The sequence below is a fragment of the Pseudorasbora parva genome, chromosome 24, assembly GCF_024679245.1.
Source record: "Pseudorasbora parva isolate DD20220531a chromosome 24, ASM2467924v1, whole genome shotgun sequence".
NCBI classification, from domain to species: Eukaryota; Metazoa; Chordata; class Actinopteri; order Cypriniformes; family Gobionidae; genus Pseudorasbora; species Pseudorasbora parva.
Genome location: NC_090195.1, coordinates 17,412,462 through 17,437,606, shown reverse-complemented (window position 1 = coordinate 17,437,606; position 25,145 = coordinate 17,412,462). Strand labels below are relative to the sequence as shown.

The 25,145-nt window shown below is 38.3% G+C and overlaps 1 protein-coding gene across 2 annotated transcripts in view; it reads right to left on the bottom strand.

Moving 5' to 3' along the window:
• Positions 1-25,145, bottom strand: part of cntnap2a (contactin associated protein 2a) — a 506,672-nt gene that overhangs the window by 183,072 nt on the left and 298,455 nt on the right. For both annotated transcript variants that reach the window (XM_067435516.1, XM_067435517.1), the window contains exons 9-10: positions 19,587-19,736; positions 4,691-4,853 (exon numbers count right to left, since the gene is read on the bottom strand). In XM_067435516.1, the coding sequence (XP_067291617.1) occupies positions 4,691-4,853; positions 19,587-19,736 (313 nt within the window). The remainder of the gene's footprint in view (positions 1-4,690; positions 4,854-19,586; positions 19,737-25,145) is intronic.

Genomic DNA, 25,145 nt, shown 5'->3' with positions numbered 1-25,145 from the left:
CTGTCCTCAACCTTTAATACTGTCGACCATGAGATTCTTATCTCACGTTTGGATCTTTTCTAACTAATCAAAGTTTTTCTGTAAAAGCAGGAACTTTACTTCCTCTCCCAGCGAGCTAATTTGTGGTGTACCCCAGAGCTCTATTTTAACACCCAGCCTTTTGTCTCTATACTTACTTCCAATTTGTTCCATCTTTGATAAACATGGTGTTTCCTTCCACGGTTATGCTGATGACATGCAACTCTACCTGCCTGTAGCCAGAAAAAGCAGTAGTGCTCTAAACACTCTTTTAGCGTGTTTGGACGATGCCAAAACATGGCTCTCCAAAAATGCCCTGTTCTTGAACTCAGATAAAACGAAAAACATATTCTTTAGCCCCACGGACTCCAGGACACAAATTTGTTTAGATTTTGGGCACTTAAATTCCTTTTCATCTCCGCAAGTGAGAAATCTGGGAGTTTTAATTGACAACCTCCTTAAATTCGACAAACAAATCAGCTCTGTTGTAGGCTGAAGTTTTTTTTTCTATATTTATTTGCTTTCCAAAATGTTCTCTCTGAAGACTCTCTAAAGGTTGCCATCCATGCCCTCATTACTTCTCGGCTGGACTATTGAAACTTACTCTATTACAGCATTTCTAAGACCCAAACCTCTTGGCTACAACTGGTTCAAAATACTGCAGCTAGGTTCCTGAAGGGACATAAAAAGTTTGATCACGTCACACCACTTCTGAGATCTTTACATTGGTTGCCTATCCAGTTCAGAATTGAATATTTTCAGAATTGAAAATATTACTACTTACTACCTCTCTATCTGACAAACCTAATACACCTCTATACTCCTGCGAGAGAGGAAATTCCTCCTTAAGATTCCCAGAGCTCGCTTAAAGACGAGGTGAAATCAGGCTTTCAAAGTGATTGGACCTAGCCTGGAAAAACCCAGACAATTTCCGGCAAATTTATATTTACTCTTCAAGTAGTCTGGCAAAGAGACCATTCAAGCCAATTTCTAATCCCTCCAAATCACGGCACATTATGGAAAATCACTCGTTTGAATCAGCCATTGCATCTGTTTTAAGCGATTTAAACTTTTCATTTTTGTTAAAACCTGAGCAAAGAACAACACTTGGCTACCAGATGTGGATCACCCCGGATACTTTGATGAGGGATGGGGAGTGTGATCATGTGCACACCACACAGCAGCTCTGTATCTGGCCTTTCTGTGCTTATTTCCTCAGACTAGATCTGGTAGTCATGTAAACATTGTAAATAATTGTAAATAAATAACTAGCATGACCATGCTCAAGTCTGAAAATATTCTAACACATCTGAAATGACTGAATTTGAATAAAGTTTGTGAGACACAATTTTCCAAAGACTCATCAATATTATTTTATTTTCAAAATATTGCAAATTATTAAATTCTAATCGCAATACAAATGCCTTACAACGTGGGCAGATCGCAATCAGAGCTTGATGTTTTCTGTTCGACCGTCAATCACAGATGTTTCAGTCGGTCTGAGATGATATTAGGTTTTCCAAATTTTGCAAAAATGTTTATGGAGTGGCGGTGGACACCAGCTATTACCATATTTCTTTTACAACAATGGCAAAAGTTGTCAGAGGCCATTGCAAAATCTTCCTCGAAATCACAAACGGAGAATTGCTGTCAGAGTCTCAGATTTATCTCCTTCATCGCTCTGACTGGTTTTACTCTATCCAATTGTGCCCAGAGGCATTTAAGCAACGTCTGTTGGTGACGCCCCTTTGGAAGTGATTTGTCAATGCTTTGCCAGACCATAACTGGAATAAACATCATGGAACAAACTTCCACACTCTATCAGAACCGCGTCCACTTTACCTGAGTTCAAAACTAGTCTCAAAACTAATTTGTTCTCTTTGGCTTTCAACTTATAATTTTGTCTTAATTTTATTTCTAGCATCATTACTATTATTAATATTGTTTCTTTCTTCTCTGTTTTTTACTTGTATTGCATTCTTACTTGTGCTGTTATACAGCACTTTGGTCAGCCTGTAGTCATTTTTACACATGCTCAAACTAAATAAACCTGCACTTGAAGATGTAATAAAAATATCTGGTGTCCCCAGAATGTGTCTGTGAAGTTTACCCCCTTGGTAAACTTCACAGACACATTGAAGTTTAAGACACGTAAAGTTTACCCCCTTGGTAAACTTCACAGACACATTCTGGGGACACCAGAGATTTATATTACATATAATGGCTCGGATGCCGGGAGTCCAAGGAGACTAGTATGTTTGTTGGTACATCCAACATTTGCACACTTTTTTAGCACAGACATTGTATTACTCTAGCTAGATGGTACAGCAAGTAAATAGAAATGGCAGACTCACTCAGAGGTGTGTATGCTTAAAAGGCAGATCATCAACATTCATTCCCCTATTCTTATGTAGGAGTAGGGGGGAATGTAAAACAACATGCTATGAGAGATTAATAATGATTCATGGGAATTAATTATTTTATAATTTTACCATAATAGGCTGGTTGTCTCAGGGTCCTGCCCTGACAGTCTTGTCTGTCTCGTCTCTGTTCAGTGTTTCTTTGTTTGTCCTGTGTCTGACCACATGGCTCTGTCTTTGTTTGTGTTGGCCATGTGCTCCTCTTGTCCCACCTCCTTGTTTCCTGTTACCACACCCCCTTGTTTAGTCATTGTCTTGTCCTAATTTGCTTAATTGTGTTCACCTCAACCTCAAGTGCTGTTCCCCTTATATCGAGCTCCTTTCCCTCTTGTCTTTGCTGGTTCGTTGTTTGCATTTATGATATGCCTTGTGTCTCGCTAACTTTGTCCTGGTGAAAGTAGTTTATCTTGTCAATTTATACTCTTTTGGCCACATTCTTGTTTTGATTTTTTTTCTCTCTCTCTTTCTAGTTTCCAGCAAGGTTGCAGTTTTGTTTCAAGCTCCAGTCATCTATTTCCAGTATTAATTCATTTATTTATTTAACTTTTTCTCTCTTTTGCTAGTTTAAGTTTACTTAGAATTTCATATCAATATCTCTTCTGTTTCCTTTTTTAGATTCCAGATACTTAGTTTGCATTTATCCCTATTCATAGTTTTTATTTTTGCTTCTGTTTGTTTATCTCTTGTTGTATTGTCTTGTAGTTGCTCCTGTCCTGCATCCTGTTCGATCCTGGTCATTGACTCCTGGTTTGGCAAATAAGTCAGGTTCTCCAGCAAGTCTCATCACCAGCTGTCAAGCCTGCCTCCCTGAGCCACTGCCTTGTCTTCATCATTGGCCATCACATATTTGCTGTCTCAACCCTGACCAGCCAGTTCTCCCATTGTGCCCCACCTCTATTGTTTGCACTTTGTTCCTGCCTCACTATTCTTGTGCTGTCTACTACTGTTAATAAATTCAAACCCTCGCTCATTCTTTATTTGGCTTGTCGCTCTCAGTACCATTACAGGTTGTTTACACACACATCTGTGTTCAAAAACCTTATAAAAGTGATTTTTGCATAATATGACCCCTTCAACTGGTTAAAGTGAGGCCAGTTAGTGAATAAGACACTGGTTTTGGCTTTAAACCACTTTAAACCACTTTAAACTGGTTTTGACCATTGACAAGATAGTGCAAGAAAGGAATTTTGTCCTATGAAGTCTCCAGTTATGCTTCCTTTATCTCAATAGAATTTAATTACCATCAACAAGAGCCAAGAAAAAAAAAAATACCATACCAACATCATATTTACCTCCAGATGTGCAATTATGCTTATGAAAAAATCAACAACAAAAAACAAAATGATACACTGTAATTAATGAACAGATGATTCAGTTTAACTATTTTAAGGGTCGGGTTGATGTTAAATTACTATAAAGACAAATCTGATTAGTTGTGATTAAAAACAAGCTGCTTGACCCTTTTGTCTGTAATTTGAGTGCAAATTACTATTTTCTTGCACAATTGATGAATACATTATCCCACACATCTGCTTCGAAATCCTCCCGCCTGGACGATGAGATGTTATTTCATGAAAATATTAAAGATACAAATGGGGCAGTCAACATATATATCTTGAAAAGCAGGGCTTTCAAAAATAGTACTTTTGTTTCATTTTGTTGTTGTGCACCCCATAATGGGTGGGTTTTGTGTTCATATGTATTTTATGTTAATCTTTGTACAGCTTTGTTTTGAAGTTCTGTAGATGTTCATTGTTAAGTTAATAGTTCTGTATACAAATATGCCAACCTACACACACAGGTTATATAATATACAGTATTTATAAAAAAAATATGGCAAAAATACCAGCTACAATGGTTTCTTGTTCCTCTTACTTTGTTTTATATTATTAATAAAGCTGGATTACCAAGATTTGGCTTTGATGTATTCATAACAACGTGGCAACCAAACAAAATCGCTAAGCCTTGGAGAGTGAAAGTATGTAGAATCAATCTAAAGATAAGAACCAAGAGCAGGTCTCCTGTTCTCGCTCAGTATCTGCATGCTGATTAAACTCCTCATTTGCCATTGAAGTCAAGGAATGAAGAAGGTCAACTCCAGGGAGAGCAGGCAGAATGCGACAGATCCTGCCCCCAAGGCAGATGCTGCCGGTGGGGATAAAGCCACAGTCTCAGTCTGCTGCACCTGATAATAACTGTCTCAGCCAGTGTTTGTTGAAAGACAGGGCAAGGGAAGAAGGGTTGGCTCTGACCTGTCAATGATGGCACACATGTCGAGGCTGACGTTCTCGAAGGCTCCCATCCTTCCCTGCTCCACCGCGGTCAGGTCAGCCAGCTGATCGTCCACCTGAATGAGCTGCATGCAACCCTGGAACGAGCGCTGGATGGGAGATGCTCTGGTTCTTAAAAAATAACCTTAACAAACAAAACACACAGAAAATGTTACATGCTAAATGTACTTATGTATAACAAATGTAGTGTAATAACACTAATATATATTAAGATTAAGATAATTGCTGAAAAGAGCTGTCAACTTTAATATTTTATTCAACTATAACAACAGTAATATTTTGTAAGACACTTCATGCTCATCAAGGCTGCATTAAAAAATACAGTAAAAAACATTATATTGTGAAATACAGTATTAACATTACAATTTAAAATAACTGTTTTGTATTGCTATATTTTTAATGTCAGTAATGCAAAGCTGAATTTTCAACATCATTACTCCAGTCTTTAGTGTCACATGACCATTAAGACATAATTTTAATATTCTGATTTAGTGCCCAAGAAATATCTCTTATCATCATCAATGTTGAAAACAGTTTAATATTTTTTGTGGAAACTGAAAAATACATACTTATTTGATTAATAAAACAATATAAAAAGAGCATTTATTTGAAATTGTAACATATCTTGTTTTCTAAATAAGTATTTTAATAAATAAAAATGTATTTTCAACTTTGATTTAAAAAATAAATAAATGAAATACTAAAATATAAAACTAAAATCAATCGTTTTAAAAGCTAAATTTATTTATTTTTCATCTAAGTAAAATTAGGGGAGTATGAGCATTCATAATATTTTCTGATCTATATTCAATAATGATATATTGCAATCTCTTTATTTGTGGCTAGTAACAAATATGGTGGTGATATATTGTGTAGCCCTAATTAACTGTATACATAATGTTACAATTACATTACATAAAATCTTATTTCAAAGGCTTCTACATTGCCCGCATCCAGAGATCCCAAACCTGACCAAAAAGTATTTAAGTTATTTAATGAACTATGTTATTACCTGTAACTCAACATTTCAAAAAAGTGACTGAATAGTGCTTTAATTATAGCTGACCTGGGTTTGAGAGTTCATGCAAGAACTACCATGTCCTCAAGTGAGACACTTAACCTCATACTGTAGGACTGAGGTCTGTGTACTGTATTGCTCTGGATAAAAAAGGTCAAACTAAATTAAACACAAAAATAAAGTCAGTGAGTGTGATCTAATGTCATATGTGTGGAAGGTATTATAATGTCAACGCGTGTAAAAGCTGAACATAAGGACCATTAACTGGGGAAAAACCTATCAACCTAACCTCATTAACCAAGTGATAGCTTTGACACCAAAAAAGGTCATGCACATTGCAAACAATCAGCCAACTCTGATGCTACTAATGAGATAAAATACCTAGAAACACTGAACAAAGCCAGATTAGACAGATTTCTCCACATGGATCGCTGACATTCCTAGGAGAAAACGCGGAACCTAGACCCCAAAGATCTGGCAAATCTACAGGGTTGGCTACGCTTGCGTTAGAGGTAAACAAAGCTTTCCATTATGCCGATCACAGGAAGGTCTATTGAGATTCACCTTGCGTCCCCCTGACATTAATCTACAAATGAGAGCATCTGGAAGCATCAGTGTTTGCAAGGCTTGCTTAAAAAATAAAATAAGAAGTGAAGAGAAAAAAACAACAACAAAGTTCCTTAAGTTTGCTGGGCCATCTGTCTTGTCTGTTTCCTGCACCTGTCCAGGAGTCTATATGCCTGAGCAGTCAACAGAGGAGAATGAGGAAGGTGGGCTATTGGAAGACACACTGAGGGAAATGTGCCTCACTACAGAGGAAACCTGAGAAAAACAAGCATCTGCTGACAAATTAAGGCAGGGCTGCAGTGGCATCTCAATGATTGCCAGGATTTGTGGGGATCTGGGAAGCTGCCAGGATCCGTGATCAACAAGGGACGTGGGAAAAGGCAGCCTTTCGTCACCCACGCTTGGAAGCGACTTCCCGGTGACTGCTTTTGTCCCATTCTGCTGTTGTAATTAATTGAGGAGAGTCACATTACTGACAAGATAACACTCTAAATTACGATTGAGGTCCACAACTCACACTCCTGACAGGGTTTCTGAGTAGCTCCTGCATGACTGTGTTTACGTGCTGCTGATGATTTTGCAGGGATTGGAGAATAACTACTGTAAGATTAATGAATGTCTATGGGCTCCATGTATTATTCATGACTGGCAAATGGAATATGGAGGATTCCTGTGGGAAGCCCTTGTTTTAAACTTTTATCCTCATCAATAAGCCCAGTACAGATGTTAACTTTTTGTTTATTCTGCTTGAATAGTCTATAATGATGTTAAGGAGAATCCAACAATGATTGCACTTTATTTTGATGGTCCCCATTAGACATTTTGTTAACTATAATAATGTTGCACCTACAGTACATGTCAACTAACTCTTAATTAGAGTATTAGTTGAGTATTAAACTGTTATGGGTTAGTAGGATAATTGACATGACATTGAAAGTTCCTTATAGTCAGTGTACTTATAGAAGGTCTGTAGGGGGACCCTTAAAAATGAAGAGTTAGCCGATATACACTCACCTAAAGGATTATTAGGAACACCAGTTCAATTTATCATTAATGCAATTGTCTAATCAACCAACCAAATGGCAGTTGCTTCAATACATTTAGGGGTATGGTCCTGGTCAAGACAATCTCCTGAACTCCAAACTGAATGTCAGAATTCAGGAAAGGTGATTTAAGCAATATTTAGCGTGGCATGGTTGTTGTTTCCAGACGGGCCGGTCTGAGTATTTAAAAATCTGCTCAGTTACTGGGATTTTCACGCACAGTCATTTCTAGGGTTTACAAAGAATGGTCTGAAAAGGGAAAAACATCCAGTATGTGGAAGTCCTGTGGGCAAAAATGCCTTGTTGATGGTAGAGGTCAGAGGAGAATGGGCCAACTGATTCAAGCTAATAGAAGAGCAACTTTGACGGATGGTCAACAACAGCAGAAGCCCCCACCGGGTACCACTCATCTTCACTACAAATAGGAAAAAGAGACTACAATTTGCACAAGCTCACCAAAATTGGATAGTTGAAGACTGGAAAAATGTTGCCTGGTCTGATGAGTCTCGATTTCTGTTGAGGAATTCAGATGGTAGGGTCGTAAACAGAATGGCGTAAACAGAATGAGAACATGGATCCATCATGCCTTGTTACCACTGTGCAGGCTGGTGGTGGTGGTGTAATGGTGTGGGGGATGTTTTCTTGGCACACTTTGGGCCCCTTAGTGCCAATGAGGCATCGCTTAAATGCCACGGCCTAGCTGAGCATTGTTTCTGACCATGTCCATCCCTTTATGACCACCATGTACCCATCCTCTGATGGCTATGTCCAGCAGGATAATGCACCATGTCATAAAGCTCGAATAATTTCAAATTGGTTCCTTGAACATGACAATGAGTTCACTGTACTAAAATGGCCCCAAAGTCACCAGATCTCAACCCAATAGAGCATCTTTGGGATGTGGAGGAACAGGAGCTTTGTGCCCTGGATGTGCTTCCCACAAATCTCCATCAACGGCAAGATGCTATCCTATCAATATGGAAAGAGAGTCAAACCAAGGGGGTAATCTAGCACACGGAAAGCGTACCACCCATAGGGGCGGCCATTGCTAACCAAGCCATCACCTGCTGTTAGCATCCCATTGACTCCCATTCATTTTTGCGTCACTTTGACATTGAATAACTTTACATCTGAGGCGTTTAAAGACTCCATTTGTCCATTGTTTATTTCTAAAGAAACACGACTGTATAAAAGGCTCCATTACCTTGTATCTTACACTATTGCCCCGTAGAAGCTGTTTTTTGTAAAAATAGGCTAACGATTGCGTCATAACCAATGCGACTCTGTCGCACAGTAGATACATTACTGTATAGACAGGAGGAGATGGTTGCAGGCAATTCTTTACAGTCTATCAGACAGTCGGGGGGACGTGGAGACATAAAGTCCGATAAAGTAAAAGGAGAAGAATGGGGAGAAGCTGATAGTGAGCCAAAAGCAACAGAACAAAACATTTAAACAACGTGATTCAGATTTTACTTTCCACAACTACTAGAAGACTTACAACTGTCAGACAGATTGCTGATGTCACATCTACGTTGTCAAGCTCAGTCTGAGCCTGTGCAGTAAGCTTAGCCCTCAGGAAGTGAGTGTTTCTTATTGACTTCACAATTGGCCGTTGAAGTCTGTAGGGTCGCTGTGTCCATAATACAGCTTGAAAATCACAGGAATAAATTACATAAATTCATAAAAACAGAGAGATAAGTTTGTATTTTTTATTTGTAGAATAGTACTGTATTTTAGATCAAATTAATGCAGTCTTGCTAAGCATATTGGACTGAAACTTTAAAAAACGTTACTGACCCCAAACTTTTGAATAATGTTATCCATTATAATTACTCAAATGACTCAAATCAAACAACTTTTCAATTTGACAGATTTTTTTGACAGATCGAAAGGCAAAAATCCAAAATATCCAAGTTGACAGCAGCAAATAAAAGCTCCACTACATGCTATATTGTTTTGAAGAAACATTTGAGAGCTCCTTTTTTTTATTCAACTCTATTACAAAGTCATCAAAACAAAAGCTGACCTTCTACAGGTTGATGGGTATTAAAGTCCTAATCTGCTGCTGAAGAACTCAACGTTCTTTCTATGTTTAACACTGTCTTCTTTATTACAAAATCCAATCTACTGCCATCTCCCATCAGACAGTCATTAATTCTGGTGAATTCTGCCACAAATGTGCAGAACCATTCTCTGTAAAATAGGTTTGGGAGACTACATCTAACCAGAGAGGATGTCGTGGGACAAGCAGTCCCTGTCTTGGAAAAACAAAGATCTATTCTCTCTGTTCCACTGCAGACAGCTAAATACATGAGACCGTATTTTAGAGACATTGGGGACTGATGGGAGTTTTTCTGTTTGCTAGGATATTCCACTATGTCTTAAATGATCAAACATGTGCTAAAGCTAATTATGTTTAGTTCTTGGGCTTTGTTACATGAGAGGGCCAAAACTTTTTGATTATGAATAGGATTTTAATAACTTTTTATTGCTGTTAAGTAGTAGGGTACGACAACAATACCTTTTGCCAATACCCCAATACTTTTTTTATACAATCTCAAAATATATGATAAAAAAGAAGTATCCCCTTATTTTTTCTGTAAATCACAAAAAAATAAGACATTTTGAAGAATATTTTAACTTTTTTTTTTTGTCCATACTATGAGTGTCAGTTGACTTCTTTCATTTCAATATGCTTGTGCTCATCAAAGTGTCATGGCATTTCTGGGAGACAAAATAAAAAGGTCCCTTATACCCTTCCCTTAGCGACATTCTACTCTGTAGAATATTAAATGTATGTATCCATGGGCTTTATAATGTTTTAGGCATGCATGTCAAATCTCTACTGAAGCTTTACTTGTCTGAAACACAGAAAGATTCTGTTTTGTTGGCAGAGAAATACCAAGAGTTATGGAAATACAATGTGCACCAGGCCAGTCTGTCTATCGCTGTAATGAGGATCTGAATCAGGTGGGGTTCCTGGGGTTTATCTAGCACAAACACACATGACTATCTTTGCACTTTAGAGTCATTATCAAAGGCTGCTAACAGTAATAACCCACCAGTGGAGGCACAGAGGGCTCACTTTCCAATATGCATCATGCAAAATAATTTTATTTATCTATTTATTTCCAGGTAAAATAGTATTATGCTAGAAAAAGTGAGGATAAAAATGTTACATTGAATGGGATGCCAAACAATAGCATAAACAGCATTACCAGCTGCATGAAGAATATACTGGAAAACCTTTTGAATCATTTAAACAGTTATCTAAACAGAGATAAAGCCCTTTCTTAGATTTAATGTATACATTTATACTGATTTTAAGCTGAGAAGCCATTATAGTTCTTGCACTAAGCTTACATCTGAGAAGAAAACCATCAGTCATAAAATCAACCAGATAAACAAGCATCCTTCCATGCATAGCAGTGACAGATATAAGGGAGATTGGTATGCTCTTGCAGTCAGCCAACACGTGCATGTGTTCACACTGATGAAATGCATTACATCTGCCTCAGTGAGGTGAATGTAAATATATGAGCAGGAATCAAACACTTTTCATGTGCTGCTTCTAGAATCCTAATTTGGTCCTGTTTATGTTCATTTTTTTGTAGATGACCTCGCCATAGCTCAGTCTGATCAGAGCCCTGCCTTTGATGATTTTACCACATTAAATTTAATGCGCCGAGGTCCATGCTCTACAATTAGCTACCATGCATAAACAGCATCAATTACCTGTGTTCATGCTGGTGGTTTCACAAGATAAACAAGAAGCCTGGTGGGTAAAGATCTATATTTATATGAATCATATATATAATTTTTACTGTAAATTGCTTATGTAATGCTTAGGCATAAAAGTGTCTCCTAACTGAAAAATGTCCTTGCTTTATAAATCACCGGAATAAATAATAACCTTGCTTTATAATAAATTTTGGGAGGAAGGAAGGAGGAATATTTTAGAATGGGGTCCCCAAATGATCTTTAAATTTAAGGCCCTAAAGGTCCTTGCACACTCCGAAAACCTCACCTGAATTTTTTTGCGTATTATAAAATAAATACGACCTCACGCTGTGTCAATCACATTTACAAATTTCCCCCGAAACTTTTGTTCATCATAATGAAATAATCTGATCTGGCTCGATTTTCTGCGTTTTCCGCATCTTTAGCAAGCATTTTGAGAGGTTTTCAGAACAATTCAGAGCCACCGTACAGGCAAATGCAAAAATACAGATTGGTGTCTGACAAGTTGATCCACTTTGTCTAGCAGCACAAAGCAGTGTATGACAAACAAAGTGTCAATATATAATATGTGGCTCCAGTATCGCTAGCAAAGCATCACACAGAGTAAATGACATCCTGAAGTAAACGTTGAATCCCTCAGGATAATTCTCCTTGATAACAGTATTAACTTTGTTGACGAATAATTTATATCATAATTTTCAAAAACGAGACGATAACTAAAGTTTTGTATGACAAAACCTATGATGAAATTTTCCTGTGGGATTTAACAAAAAAACAAGATGAAAATATTAGGGAGGGACGACTAGACAAGAGATCCACATAATAGATGCGCACATTTGAATTGTAACATGCTGATCTAACCGTGGGAAAATGCGGCGCTGTTGCGCGTTCCACAGGCTTAAGAAACTGTGCTTCAAAGCAATCAATGAATAGCGCACACCAAAAATATTAAGAGACAGCCTTTATCTCCCTCATCTGAAGAAGTCTGCAACTGCAATAGTAAGCACAGATATTTCAAAATGAGAGTCAATGTGTATTTCGAGCTTGTTTATAATTAAAAGTCATGCATTTTACATATATATATATATTTTATATATATATTTTATCTCATTTTGAAATATCTGTGCTATATTTCAAATATATATATATATATATATATATATATATATATATATATATATATATATATATATATATATATATATATATATATATATATATATATGGTTATAGTTAACTAAAACCATTAAAAAAAAATATTATTTAATTATATAAATATTAACTGAAAAAAAAAATTACAACCTTAAACTAATTTAAAACTATAGCTAAACCTGATATACTAACTAAAACAGAAGTACAAAATTATACAAACTATATAGCCATTTAAAAAAAACAAAACAAAAAAAAACAGTGAACTGAGCTCTTTTTCGTGTATTTTTGCAGTCAAAATAATTAATAAATGTCAGTTTTGACATATTCAAGTAACAGTCGGTATGTAATGCTTAATGAATGCATTAAAATGTAACTAAACTTATTAAAAAAAATCTAGTGATATTTAGTCGACATACAATAAAAACATTCCAGGTGACTAAAACATGACAAACTAAATGGCATTTTAGTCAAAAGACTAAAAATTAATCCAAATGGGTTGTCAAATTACACTGCTTAAAGGACAACTCCGGTGAGAAATGCACCTAGGTGTAATTAACAGATGGTTACAGAGTAGATTGTTCTCTGGGATACGTTTTCATGAAAATCGAATGTAAAGAGTTTAATCTCTAAAAACAGATTAGTTTATAACACTAGTCAACTCTATGGGGCACAGGGTAGCTTGTTAAAACCACTAACAAGGCTCGAAATAGCCTCACACTAACACGGTAGCATAATGAGGGTCCCTACATGCAAACCGAAGCATTGAGAACTTTGTAAGAGTACAAACAGTTTAATAAGAAGATACTTTATAAACAGAGTGCATTACGCGTTCACGGACAGGCGCCATCTTGGAAAACAGTCTCGACTCGTCGAGCGACGAGAGCTTTGCTAAGTGATGAACTGTGACTTGGAATCTCATATGGTCCGTTGTTTCCGGAAGAAAACACTGAACGCAACAGAGAAAATAAATACATAAAAATGTCCATGTTATTACATTTCACAAACTTAATTCCTATCGACTAGCTTACTTAGAACAGCGCTCGTGGATCGACTCGTCGAGACTGTTTTCCAAGATGGCGCCTGTCCATGAACGCGTAATGCAATAAACGCGTTTGTTTATAAAGTATCTTCTTATTAAACTGTTTGTACTCTTACAAAGTTCTCAATGCTTCTGTTTGCATGTAGGGACCCTAATTATGCTAAAGTGTTAGTTTGAGGCTATTTTGAGCCTTGTTAGTGGTATTAACTAGCAATTTAATTTCACTACCCTGCGCCCCATAGTCTAATGTTATAAGCTAATCTGTTTTTAGAGCTAAAACTCTTTACATTCGATTTTCATGAAAAAGCATCCCAGAGAACGATCTACTCGGTAACCATCTGTTAATTACCCCTAGGTTCATTTCTCACCGGAGTTGTCCTTTAATGAGGAGGTGGAACTCTCCTTCCTCTACGCAATCTCTCTTTTTAAGAAGAGAGAGGACAACTCAATGCTCCTCAGATTAGTTAATACTCATCAAACTCAGTGTGCAAGGTTTCTGTGCATGACACATTTTTGGGATGACGAATATGAACATTTCAGACTGTGCAAAAACCATGATCCGACCTGTAACAGACATGTTTGGCTCAACTATGCTCCGATCAGAGCAAACTGTTTATCCCAAACATGAGGAACTAAAAGTGCTTAAATTGATTCTTCTAACAGGTTTTAATCTGTGTTTTATAATCACTCCCAATGTTAACGTTCTTTGGCATGTTCATATTTGCCATATGGATAATCTTTCTAAGCTCAAAAAAGATCCAATCAGCAATAAACAAATCAGACAGTACAGACACATCTCTCTATAAACTAATAGTGATGGATAGAGAAGCATGATTGATCATTATAGTTGGTGTGCAGGTGAACCAACAAGGGTGCAGGGAGGAGAAGTGAAGCTTTTTGATCTCATTTTAAAAGCTGTCATGTGTAAATGTGCTGCCATGCCGTAGCAGACCCAGAGCGGAGGGACTGCAGTTCTTACCTCATTTAGCTGTTTTTGAAGATGTGTGAGTCTGATAAAGCTATCAGCCATGCAATCCCTCAGCCTCAATAGACAGGCAGGTTGATAGCACCAGACACTGCCGTCTATCTCAGCTGCTGGTTTTCCTTTGCATACTCGCCTCTCTGAGCGGCTGAACATGTTCTTATCTCTGACTTCCTGCCAATGGTCCGATCGGACAGATGGCTGGCTGAAGAGGGCACCGGGGTGGGTTTGTTTCCATCAGAGGTGGAATGTGTGTGTGTGGTGGCACATGCAACTTTGGATCAAAAACTTTACAAACCCTAATGGCAAAAGACAAGGACGGAAGGTCACAGCACCCTCCCACTAAATCAAAGTGAAATTGAAGAAGTAACGGTGTGACGTCATTTCTAACAAAATAAGGCTAAAACAAGTTCGAAACAGCTTACCAAAGCAAATTTTCTGGAAAAGTTCACTCCGGATGATAAACACTTTCAGACTACCTATTATGAATGGTGATTCTAAAACAGGTAATAAGTATCCACAACTTTCCTGCAAGTCTTATTGGGCGTCGCCATGACACCCGATACTTCCGGTTGATGGTATCTCAGTTCCGGTTTAGCACACATAACAGTTATGCTGTGTTCACACCACGCGAATAAATAGTGCTATTTGCGCGAACTTGGAGGCGTGAACATTTTGACTCCATTCGCTTCATTCACTACACAACAGACGCAAATTTGCGTCATGGGAGGGGCTTCTGCCAGACAGCGGCAGTCGTCAGACGGACGAGCCGAGTTAAGGCTGCTCTCGCCGGGGTTAATGAGCGCTGAGCGCCTGGGTCTCACACCTCCGAAGCCTACTTGCTTCCATAAACCATGCAACATAAACGGACCCGTTTGACATGTTGCTTGCACCCTACGCACTCCATTCAATGCCCAACGAGCTTCAAATAAACTCAAGAAATGCGATGTAGAAGTAATATTTGTATTTTAATATTTGTAATTGTTGAAATCATGTCAGACATTGTCAGTAGACTTTTTTTTTTAAATCAACATGAAAATAGATGCATGAACTTCCATTGTAATAAAAATTAATATTTCATTGCTGTAATTGAGTTTATATAATATATTAGTTTAACCTATTTAAAATACTGCAGTACAACTGTATAATTTTTTGCAAGGGGTTTGTTCATTGTTTTCAATAATTTACAGATTTAATGTGTAGCAAGACCGCTCTAACAGCCTAATGTTACTATCCAAATAGAGACCTGCACTCCCGCGGGACCAACCAAGTACGGCGCGGGATAATATTTGATGGGTGAATGCAAATGCGGGCGGCAAGATATTATTGTGTGAGTCGCGGGAAGATAAAATTATTTTGCGGGACTCCCGCAAAGTGGAAATATCTAACAATCTAACAATAACTAGAAACAAATAAACCTTTCTTTATAATAAAATCGATTTACTGGCGCATGGACGGAAGGTAACTCTCGCGTGGTTCATAGGAACAGCCAAGCCTACCACACAGTGGCAAAATGTCTGCACCGCATAACTCTGGTGACTCGCTTAGTGCCACAGATATTAGTAAGTACTTGTAAAATAGTCAGATCCGTTTTTAAAATAAATAAATAAACATACAGTAATATTAACAATTTTTTTTAAATATAAACATACTTTTTCTAAATTGAAACATACTGTAAATTAGGGGTGTGCACGAATATTCGAATAGTCGAATATTCGATCTGTAATTAACATTCGAAAACTAAAAATACTATTCGAATTTTATTTTGTTAATTGGCTGGCTGTAAATGCAATGAATCCATGAGAAATCCCTCTAAATCTCACAGTTATAACTCAATCCACTGGGTGGCGTTGTGGAGCAGGTTAATAAGTTAAGTGCATTTGATCACAATGTTGTTGTCTGCCTCGCGATGTTTGGAATTACTTAGATGAAAATTGAAAGTGCTGTTACAAAATTAATAGTAATTGAGTTACTTTTGATGAAATCAATTACTGAAACTGAGTTATAATAATATCACCACCACAAACGAGAATCACATGAAATCCAAACACCAGTGGAATGAGTGATCACTGCTCAGGAGTGCAGGTAAGCTCATCTGTACCCCGAGTGAGAGCGAAATAACTTATGATAGCAAAATGATCTCGAGACAAATGCTTCCTTTAAAGTTCTTTGAGGGTTTATGAACAGAAAACACAAAGTTCTTCACTCAAACTTCACTTAACCGTTATCTTTGTCTCCGCAACGCCTGTCAGTGGCGCATTTTCTCACCCGAGAATAATATCATAATCCAATAATATTACAGTTTTTCTCTACATGAAAATGTGAAACAATACAAAGTAAACACATCAGCCATATCAAACACACACACACACACACACACACACACACACACACACACACACACACACACACACACACACACACACACACACACACACACAGACACACAGCGGCGTAGCAACAAATTTTGGGCCCTGGGTACAAATCATCTTGCTGGGCCCCCGTACCAAATACCATAGTAATACCAATGGTTGGTGTATTGCATTTTTGTCATAAAAACACTTAAAACTTAAACAAAATAAGCCATACTCTGATTAATGTACTTGTATGTATAGAAAACTGACTTCTAAGGGGCCCCCCCTTCCTTGGGCCCCGGGTACTCAGTACCCTTTATCCCCCAGTCCGACACCCCTGCACACACACACACACACACACACACACACACACACACACACACACACACACACACACACACACACAGGTCGGTAGGCTATATAGCCTATTGACGTGTGTGTGTTTGTTTGTGTGCGTACGTTCTGTACGCTAACTGACGCGCTCTGCTTTATAAGTGTTTCTTTCCGCTCGTGCTCCTTGAGCTTATAATGCTTTTGTTCTTTAGGCATTTTTTTACACACCGTTTAATGTTTTAAAAACTTTAAGATATAAAGTAAGTGTGTTGTGTACGTACATTGCCTAATCATAAGCTTGTTCAGAAATGGTGACGACATGTTGAGAGAAAAAAAGAAAGAAACATCTCTCATCAAAATTTAAATAAACGAATAAACGAATATTCAATTTTGATGAGCCCAAATATTCGAATACAATAATTTGGGAAAATGCCCATCCCTACTGTTAATGCAGTAAAACTGCTCACAAATTAATTGAACAAAGAGCAATACAAATAAACGTGGTATGATTTGATTGAAGTGCCGAATTGCAGAGCATATCCACATTGCTATGAAAAGATACTTAACTGTGGTTCTCTCACTACTGTCAATTTTGAGATGTATTTATTTTATTGAGAGGAAACAATAATATTTAAAAATAAATGTTTATTTTATGTGTGATTGGTGTGCAGAACACACCGATCACACATAACATTATGTCCTAATATTGTGTTGCTCTCCTTTTTGCTGCCAAAACAGCCCTTACACCTTGAGCCATGGACTCAACTAGACCCCTGAAGGTGTGCTGTGGTATCTGGCACTAAGATGTCAGCAGCAGATCCTTTAAGTCCTGTAAGTTGCGAGGTGGGGCCTCCATGGATCAGACGTGTTTGTTTAGCACATACCACAGATGCTCAATTGGATTGAGATCTGGGAAATTTGGAGTCCAAGTCAACACCTCAAACGAATTGTTGTGCTCTTCAAACCATTCCTCAACCATTTTTGCTTTATGGCAGGGCACATTATCCTGCTGAAAGAGGCCACATCCACCAGGGAATACCATTTCCATTAAAGGGTGTACAAAGTCTGCAACAATGCTTAGGTAGGTAGTATGCGTCAGAGTAACATCCACATGGATGGCAGGACCCAAAACTTCCCAGGAGAACATTGGCCAAAGCAACACACTGCCTCTTCCGGCTTGCCTTCTTCCCATAGTGCATCCTGGGGCCACGTGTTCCCTAGGTAAGTGACAAAAACGGCCACCTTCTTCTTTTGCTCTGTGGTCCAGTCTGATGCTCACTGTTGGCGCTTTCGGCGGTGGACGTGGGTCAGTATGGGCACCCTGACTGGTCTACGGCTATGCAGCCCCATATTTAACAAACTGCAATGCACTGTATATTCTGACACCTTTCTATCAGAACCAGCATTAACTTCTTGAGAAATTTGAGCTACAGTAGCTTGTCTGTTTGATCAGACCACATGGGCCAGCCTTCGCTCCCCAATGATCCTGTCGCTGGTTAACCACTTTCTCTTCCTTGGACCCCTTTTGATTGATACTGACCACTTCAGACCGGGAACACCCCACAAGAGCTGCAGTTTTGGAGATGCTCTGACCCAGTTGTCTAGCCATTACAATTTGACCCTCGCTCAAATCCTTACGCTTGTCCATTTTTCCAGCTTCCAACACATTAACTTTGAGGTCAAAATGTTCACTTGCTGCCTAATATATTCCCTAATATAACAGGTGCTGTGATGAAGAGATAATCAGTGGTATTCACTTCACCTATCATAATGTTACGGCTGATCTGTGCATTTCCAAAAATATAAAGTACGTCACTCCCAAAAGTATGGGCAGCATCGGTATGTTCACAAAGAAATGCAGCTGCAAAGGAATTATTAATATTTTTTTTATACCCTTGAGCAAAGAACAAAAAATTACTTTGCTGTGAGTATATCATAGCCTTTATCTAAAATCTTTGGGCCGAGGGAAATCATGACAACTGATGCTTCCAACAGCTATAAAAGTTCTGACTACCAACTCAAGACAGCAGCGTTAAAGCCAAGCAAACTTTTTGATGGGTTTACCAACAGGCTTAGATGGACTAGCTATGGCTTGCATTTGACTTTTATCTCAGTTGTATTGTGAGGCACAACATTTTTTTCTTCTTCTCGAAGACGTAGTTATGACTTAATGTGAATTTTAAATAAGTAATATGTGTGATAAATGTTTCATTCATTCATAAATCAAAACTGTACTGACATTTTGCCTTAACACTCTGGCTCTCATGAGAGTTAAAAGACAATGGAACATGTTCACACTAATCTGGGCAGCCAATTATTTCTTCTTTTAAGCAGACCATCCCTTTGTTAATTTTCTTTCATTTTCCAATTAAACAAGATTAAGCATAAAAGCATATCAGCTTATATGTCCATCCTGATTTATTTAAAGGGTTGTCTTTATGCATGCATAGTGAAGCAAGTTCTCAAAATCCTTTCTAGTGCTGGTCCCTCAGCAGAAACAAATTCAAAGGCCTTTGAAAATCAGTGTCAGCGTCCAATACACCAGAGAGAGTGAGAAAATCTGAAGATCTATTCTTATGGCACTTTGGCATTCTCAGTATTGGTCTCTGAACATTTTTAACTTGCCTCCAAAGTGGTACGTGCTTCCTGTTGTGATCTGGACAGGTGAGTTGGTTTTCACAGCCGATGCTTCATCCCCATCAATGGTCAGCATGGCAAAGTTCTCTTTGGCCAGGAAACGAACATCATGCCATTCTCCATCATTCAGTCCAGAACCTATAAGAAAAGATAGAAAGATATACATTTACACCCAAAACAATGTTGCAACCTTTTCACTGTTGACCTGGTCAAGTAAAAAGACACATTTTCCATACACCTTGAATATGTGTGAGTGCAAACATCTTGATTTTTTTTTAACCTAACCTTGGTATAAAAAAACATAAATTATCTGAGATTTCAAGTCACTTACTAACATAAGTTGAGAGTTTTTCTCCATGATTTAATTTCCTGTCTGTGTTTTTTTTTTTTTTGGCACATACATTCTCAGAAAAAAAGGTACAGTGCTGTCACTGGGGCGGTACCCTAAGGTACAAAAGTGAAAAGGTACATCTTTGTACCTTACTCACCCCTAAATGGTACATATTAGTACCTTAAAAGGTACCTTAAAAGTACATAGTAGAACCTTAAAGGGGGGGTGAAATGCTGTTTCATGCATACTGATCTTTTTACACTGTTAAAGACTTGGAATCCCATACTAAACATAGACAAAGTTTCAAAAGTTAAGGTGGACGTTTGATGGGAGTATTTCATTGTCAAAAATACTACTTCCGGTTAGTCATAAGTTTTGGCAAGTTTTTTGCGATCATGCGTCCACTTTGACGTTAATGGGGGCGGAATTTCCTTGTATGGGCCGTACGGACAATTCTACCGGAAGAGCGTGAGAGAGAAAGAGGGAGAGAGCGAAAGTAACAGGCTACGCTCATCAAAGCGCTGGCTTGTAGGATGCGCTGCACAGGTGATGTGCACAACTAACAATGTCACCAAAAAAGTGTGTTTTTGGTTGCCAGACCAAGACAGTCCTGCACAGATTCCCCAAAAAACCCGCGTTAAGGCAACAGTGGATGGAATTTGCTTTTCCGGATCAGCAACTGAGTTGCGCGAATGTTTATATCTGTTCGCTGCATTTCGGTGCCGACTGTTTCATAAACAAGGCCCAGCTTGACGCCGGATTTTCCAATCGCCTAATGCTAAAGGATGGAGCAGTCCCAACGATAAAGGTCCCAACGTTAGAACCGCAGGCGGTGAGTGAGACTGCTTCAAATGTCTGTGTTTTTGCCTATGCTCATCAAGTAGCCCAAACATGATCACGTATAGTTAGTTGATCAATGGAGCATGCGATGTGTAGTGCGTGTACATTTGTTTAGCTGGCCACTATATGTGCAACTTTATGTTTGTGTATTGTAAAAGCACTCCAAACAACAATACACAAAGAGTGGGGAAATATGTTGAACTAAATAAGCGCGCTTCTTCATTCAAATGCGCTACTATTCCGTGTCTTTCTATGTAAACACTAACTTAGCCTGCCGTGCAAAACCAGTCCGCTTAATAACGTTACAATTGTCTACACAAACCACGCGTAAACACACACACACACACGTGCACAACTGCACTTCCCACATGTACACCTTCAAAGACAAAAATACGACGATATAATTCAAGTATAAATATGTAAATAACACAAGTCGGTAAGCATATTATATAGTTAGTGTATAACTTGTACCACATAGAGACGTCGCAGCCTCTGGGTCTGATTCCGGATCATAGATGTATGGCTGTATCTGATTAAAAGCCATATTTTTATTTTGAATAAAGTTTTTCCCGCTGTTAGGGATGACACAGCTTTACGACGCACTCAACACAACAGCGGCGCGCACACGTCATTATTTAGCTCCGCTCACACGATACGCCCCCACCCGCTCGGCTTTTTTCGGAAAGACTCGGAACAGCGCATCTTTCTTATATAATTATTAAAAAAATAAAGACTTTTCGGAGATATGCAGGATGCAATGCTATTCTATAGGTACTCAAGATTGACATGACACTGACAGAAACTGAGTGTTTCACCCCCCCTTTAAAGGTATATATTAGTACATTTTCGGTTTTGTACCTTAGGGTACCGCCCCAGTGACAGAAATGTACCATTTTCTAACAGTGTAGGTCTGACAATTCAGAATCTGTGTGTTACTAATCCAGATCGAATATTCAATGAAACCCCCCCTACCATTACAAAAACAAAAACCACTCACATGAACAACTCGATGGCACACAAGCACGACAGTCCAACTAACGACATATTACAATTATGACCAGATAAGGGTTATGTAGATCATGAAAAGAGGAAACAAACCTATATTAGGAGTATAGTATCTTACTTGTCGGACACATTTTGTGAGCTGACGCTTGAAACAGACAGTGAGGAGATTTAGATGCTTCATACAGTCTGGAAATGAACGGGTCTTTATCATCGCTGAAGGGAGCGACAGTACAATCGCAAATGGACAAACAAGAAAACATGACACACGAGCATATTCAATCAAAAGCCAGCATATAGTTCTCGGCTAATGTCCGTTATGTGTGTCGTCTGTTTTGATGTAATGACGTGACCTGAGCCTCTCTTCTCACCATTATTAGTAGACACGCCCCTTACCTGCAGATTGGCTACAAGTTTGTTATTGGACTCAGCCCGAGTCCATTTTGTAAAACAGTTTTGAAATAACACTTACCCCACCTTTAAAGCAGCACCAGGGTAACTTTTCAACCTTCATAATATATTTTCAAGACTCTTGTTATGATACATCGACTTACAATAGGTTGAATGACACGTCTGCCATAGCCTAACAGGGTCTGTATCGTTTTTAATCGTACTTTTAAACTTCGGGTTCCGGGTAGTAACCTGAAACATATGCCACTGTACCTGGGATGAAGACATTTCACACACGACGCAAGCAAGAACACCTGCATGTGAACTCCTGCAGTGTTCAGGGCTATCATGGTTGTCATGTCAACAAATGCACGTGTGCATCCCCTGATGTAGTTTCCCAACTGTAGGGGGACCCCGAGAGCAAAACCTACCTGATGCTGCTTTAAATAGTATTTTTGTGGTTATACAAATGGTAATCAATTCACCAAAAAAAACCCATTGTTTTACTATAACAAAACCAATAAAATAATATTAAATCCCTACATTAAAATGCTATTAATGAAAAACAAAAGCACAAAAAAAAAAAAAAACGCAGTGTTACCACATTAGAGGAATTTTCTGCAGGAACACACACATATGGACAAAGTCACCTGTTACTGTCTTTATCCTGTAAATAGGCTTTAAGAAACGTCTTAAATTTGTATTAAATTACACGCTGTCATCACTTTACGGTTACTAGTCTTATAAAATATTTAAATTACATGTTGATTTTTAAACCTAAATTTAGCATCCAACAGTAGATATTTAAGCTAAATGAATGTTTTTGCATTGAATATTAATTGTCTCCCTCTCTACTGCTTTCTGTCTGTTTGACTGGGCGCGCCCGCTGTGCCATCACTTGTTGAAGTTTGCTTGGAGACTGCCAGGACACGCTTTCATTCAGAAGGGAAGTACCGGTAAGACTACTCGCGGGGACTAGCGGCATTTACAGATAAGGATATAACCTGTAAAATTAACATTTTGCGCTAATGACGCACACGCATCAAAGCGCATGACAGGGTAGGCTATGCGTTAATGTATTAGCTTGAAGCTTAACTTTTTTTCCATGTTTTGGTGCTTGGATCATATATCTTTCCTGCATCAGCTCCCTCTGTTTCCTCCACTATTTTCAGTTGCATTTTGTGTTATTCAGTGACCCACATACATATAGTGAATTGGATTTTTACTTCTGGAATCCGACTGCTACGCTCAATGGGCTAATGAGAATAAAATAACAAGCCTCAGAGTCTTCACTGAGGGCGGATTCAAGGCGACTGGGGTTCAGGTTAACAAACCCACAGCAGCTGCTGATTTGACAGGTCTGATTGATAAATCAGAGAGGTGTTATTTACTCTGATGCTATCGTGAAGGGCAAAAGTCATCAGAACATAATAACCAGGTTGATGCTAGCTTAGAGGAATGAATTCCTTTCCACCATTAATCATGCACTGGTGGAAAGACATTACCTCATTGGAGGTCCCCAGTGGCCAGTTTACCTCTATCTGTCACACACCACAAAACACTGAACAACTGTTCTCTCCTTCCTGAGTGCTCTCACTCTCGGGCACAGTCCACTTGGTACGAACAAGGCCAAAGTACCTTACACGCCATTACCTCTGATAAATTTGTCTCTCAGAAGTTGCTGGTGATATGAAAGGAGAGCGCTTTCTGCCATTTACTTGTATGTCATCCATCAGTTTCTCTCAAACTCTGTACATTTTGTGCTTGTGTAGGTGTATGAAGTGGACGGAGTAGCAGACAGATGGACATGCCTGTCACGAGCGGCTCTGATGGACAGTTGGACAAACAGATGGCTTTTGTGTACATGATAAATTATGTTAAGTACCGTAATGTGAGAACACCAATCATCAAATGAGTGTCAGTGACGTCTGAGAGTTGGGTGTACAAAGCTGATGAGATAAAAGTGTGAGTTGCATCTGATTATATTGGGATGCCTTGAAGAAAAAATACAGCATAGTTAAGGTCTTATATAACCAGTAAAACTGGTGAGTAACCAGCATATGGTATGCTTTAAGTAGCTTCATGCTGGTTAAACTTGTGCCAGTAACAGACTAGTATTGCCCAAATAAAATAAGCGATCACCCAATGGAATTACCTCAGGAAAATGTTTGCAATATTTGGATTATACAAGTGTTAAAATAAAGGTAATTATATAAAGTCATCAAAAAGGGTTTCAGTTTGTCATTAAAAGCATCAAATTCACATTATTAAAGGGATAGTTCACCCAAAAATTAAAATTTGATGTTTATCTGCCTACCCCAGGGCATCCAAGATGTCGGTGTGTTTGTTTCTTCAGTAGAACACAAATGAAGATTTTTAACTCCAGCCGTTGCTCATCTAATGCATGCCAATGGGGTCTAATTCTAAACTTAATAATTCAAAACTTCACTGCAACTTTGGCCCCGCCCACAGGCATGTTAGTGAGCATTAAAAAGTGTTTTTAAAAAGTTTTAAAAATTACGAGGAGAGAAAAGCCGTACAGGATGGACTACAAATAACATTACCTCATTTTTGATAAAAATCTAATTAGAACGGATATCAAATATCAAGCAATGTATGCGAATATCTACGAGCAGCTCTCTTATTGATGATATTTCACGTCATGTTCAATGCATATTCGAATATCGAATAAAAAGTGACAGCCCTATTATCTACTCGGTGTGTCTCCGATAAAGGATTTACACATTCGAATCAGATTTGTCGAACTTTTATATAGTCGACTGATATTCAAATCATCTATATGTGTGTGAATGGGTAGGGCATGACATTAGTCAGCAGGAGGGTAAAACTAATTTTATTTTCCTTTACACACTGCACACATCAACAATTTTTAATAAAGCGACCAAAACTGCCTGCCAACTGACAAACAAACTGACAATGGCTTTTTAAATAAATAAAATAAAAGATAATGTGGTGCATAAACA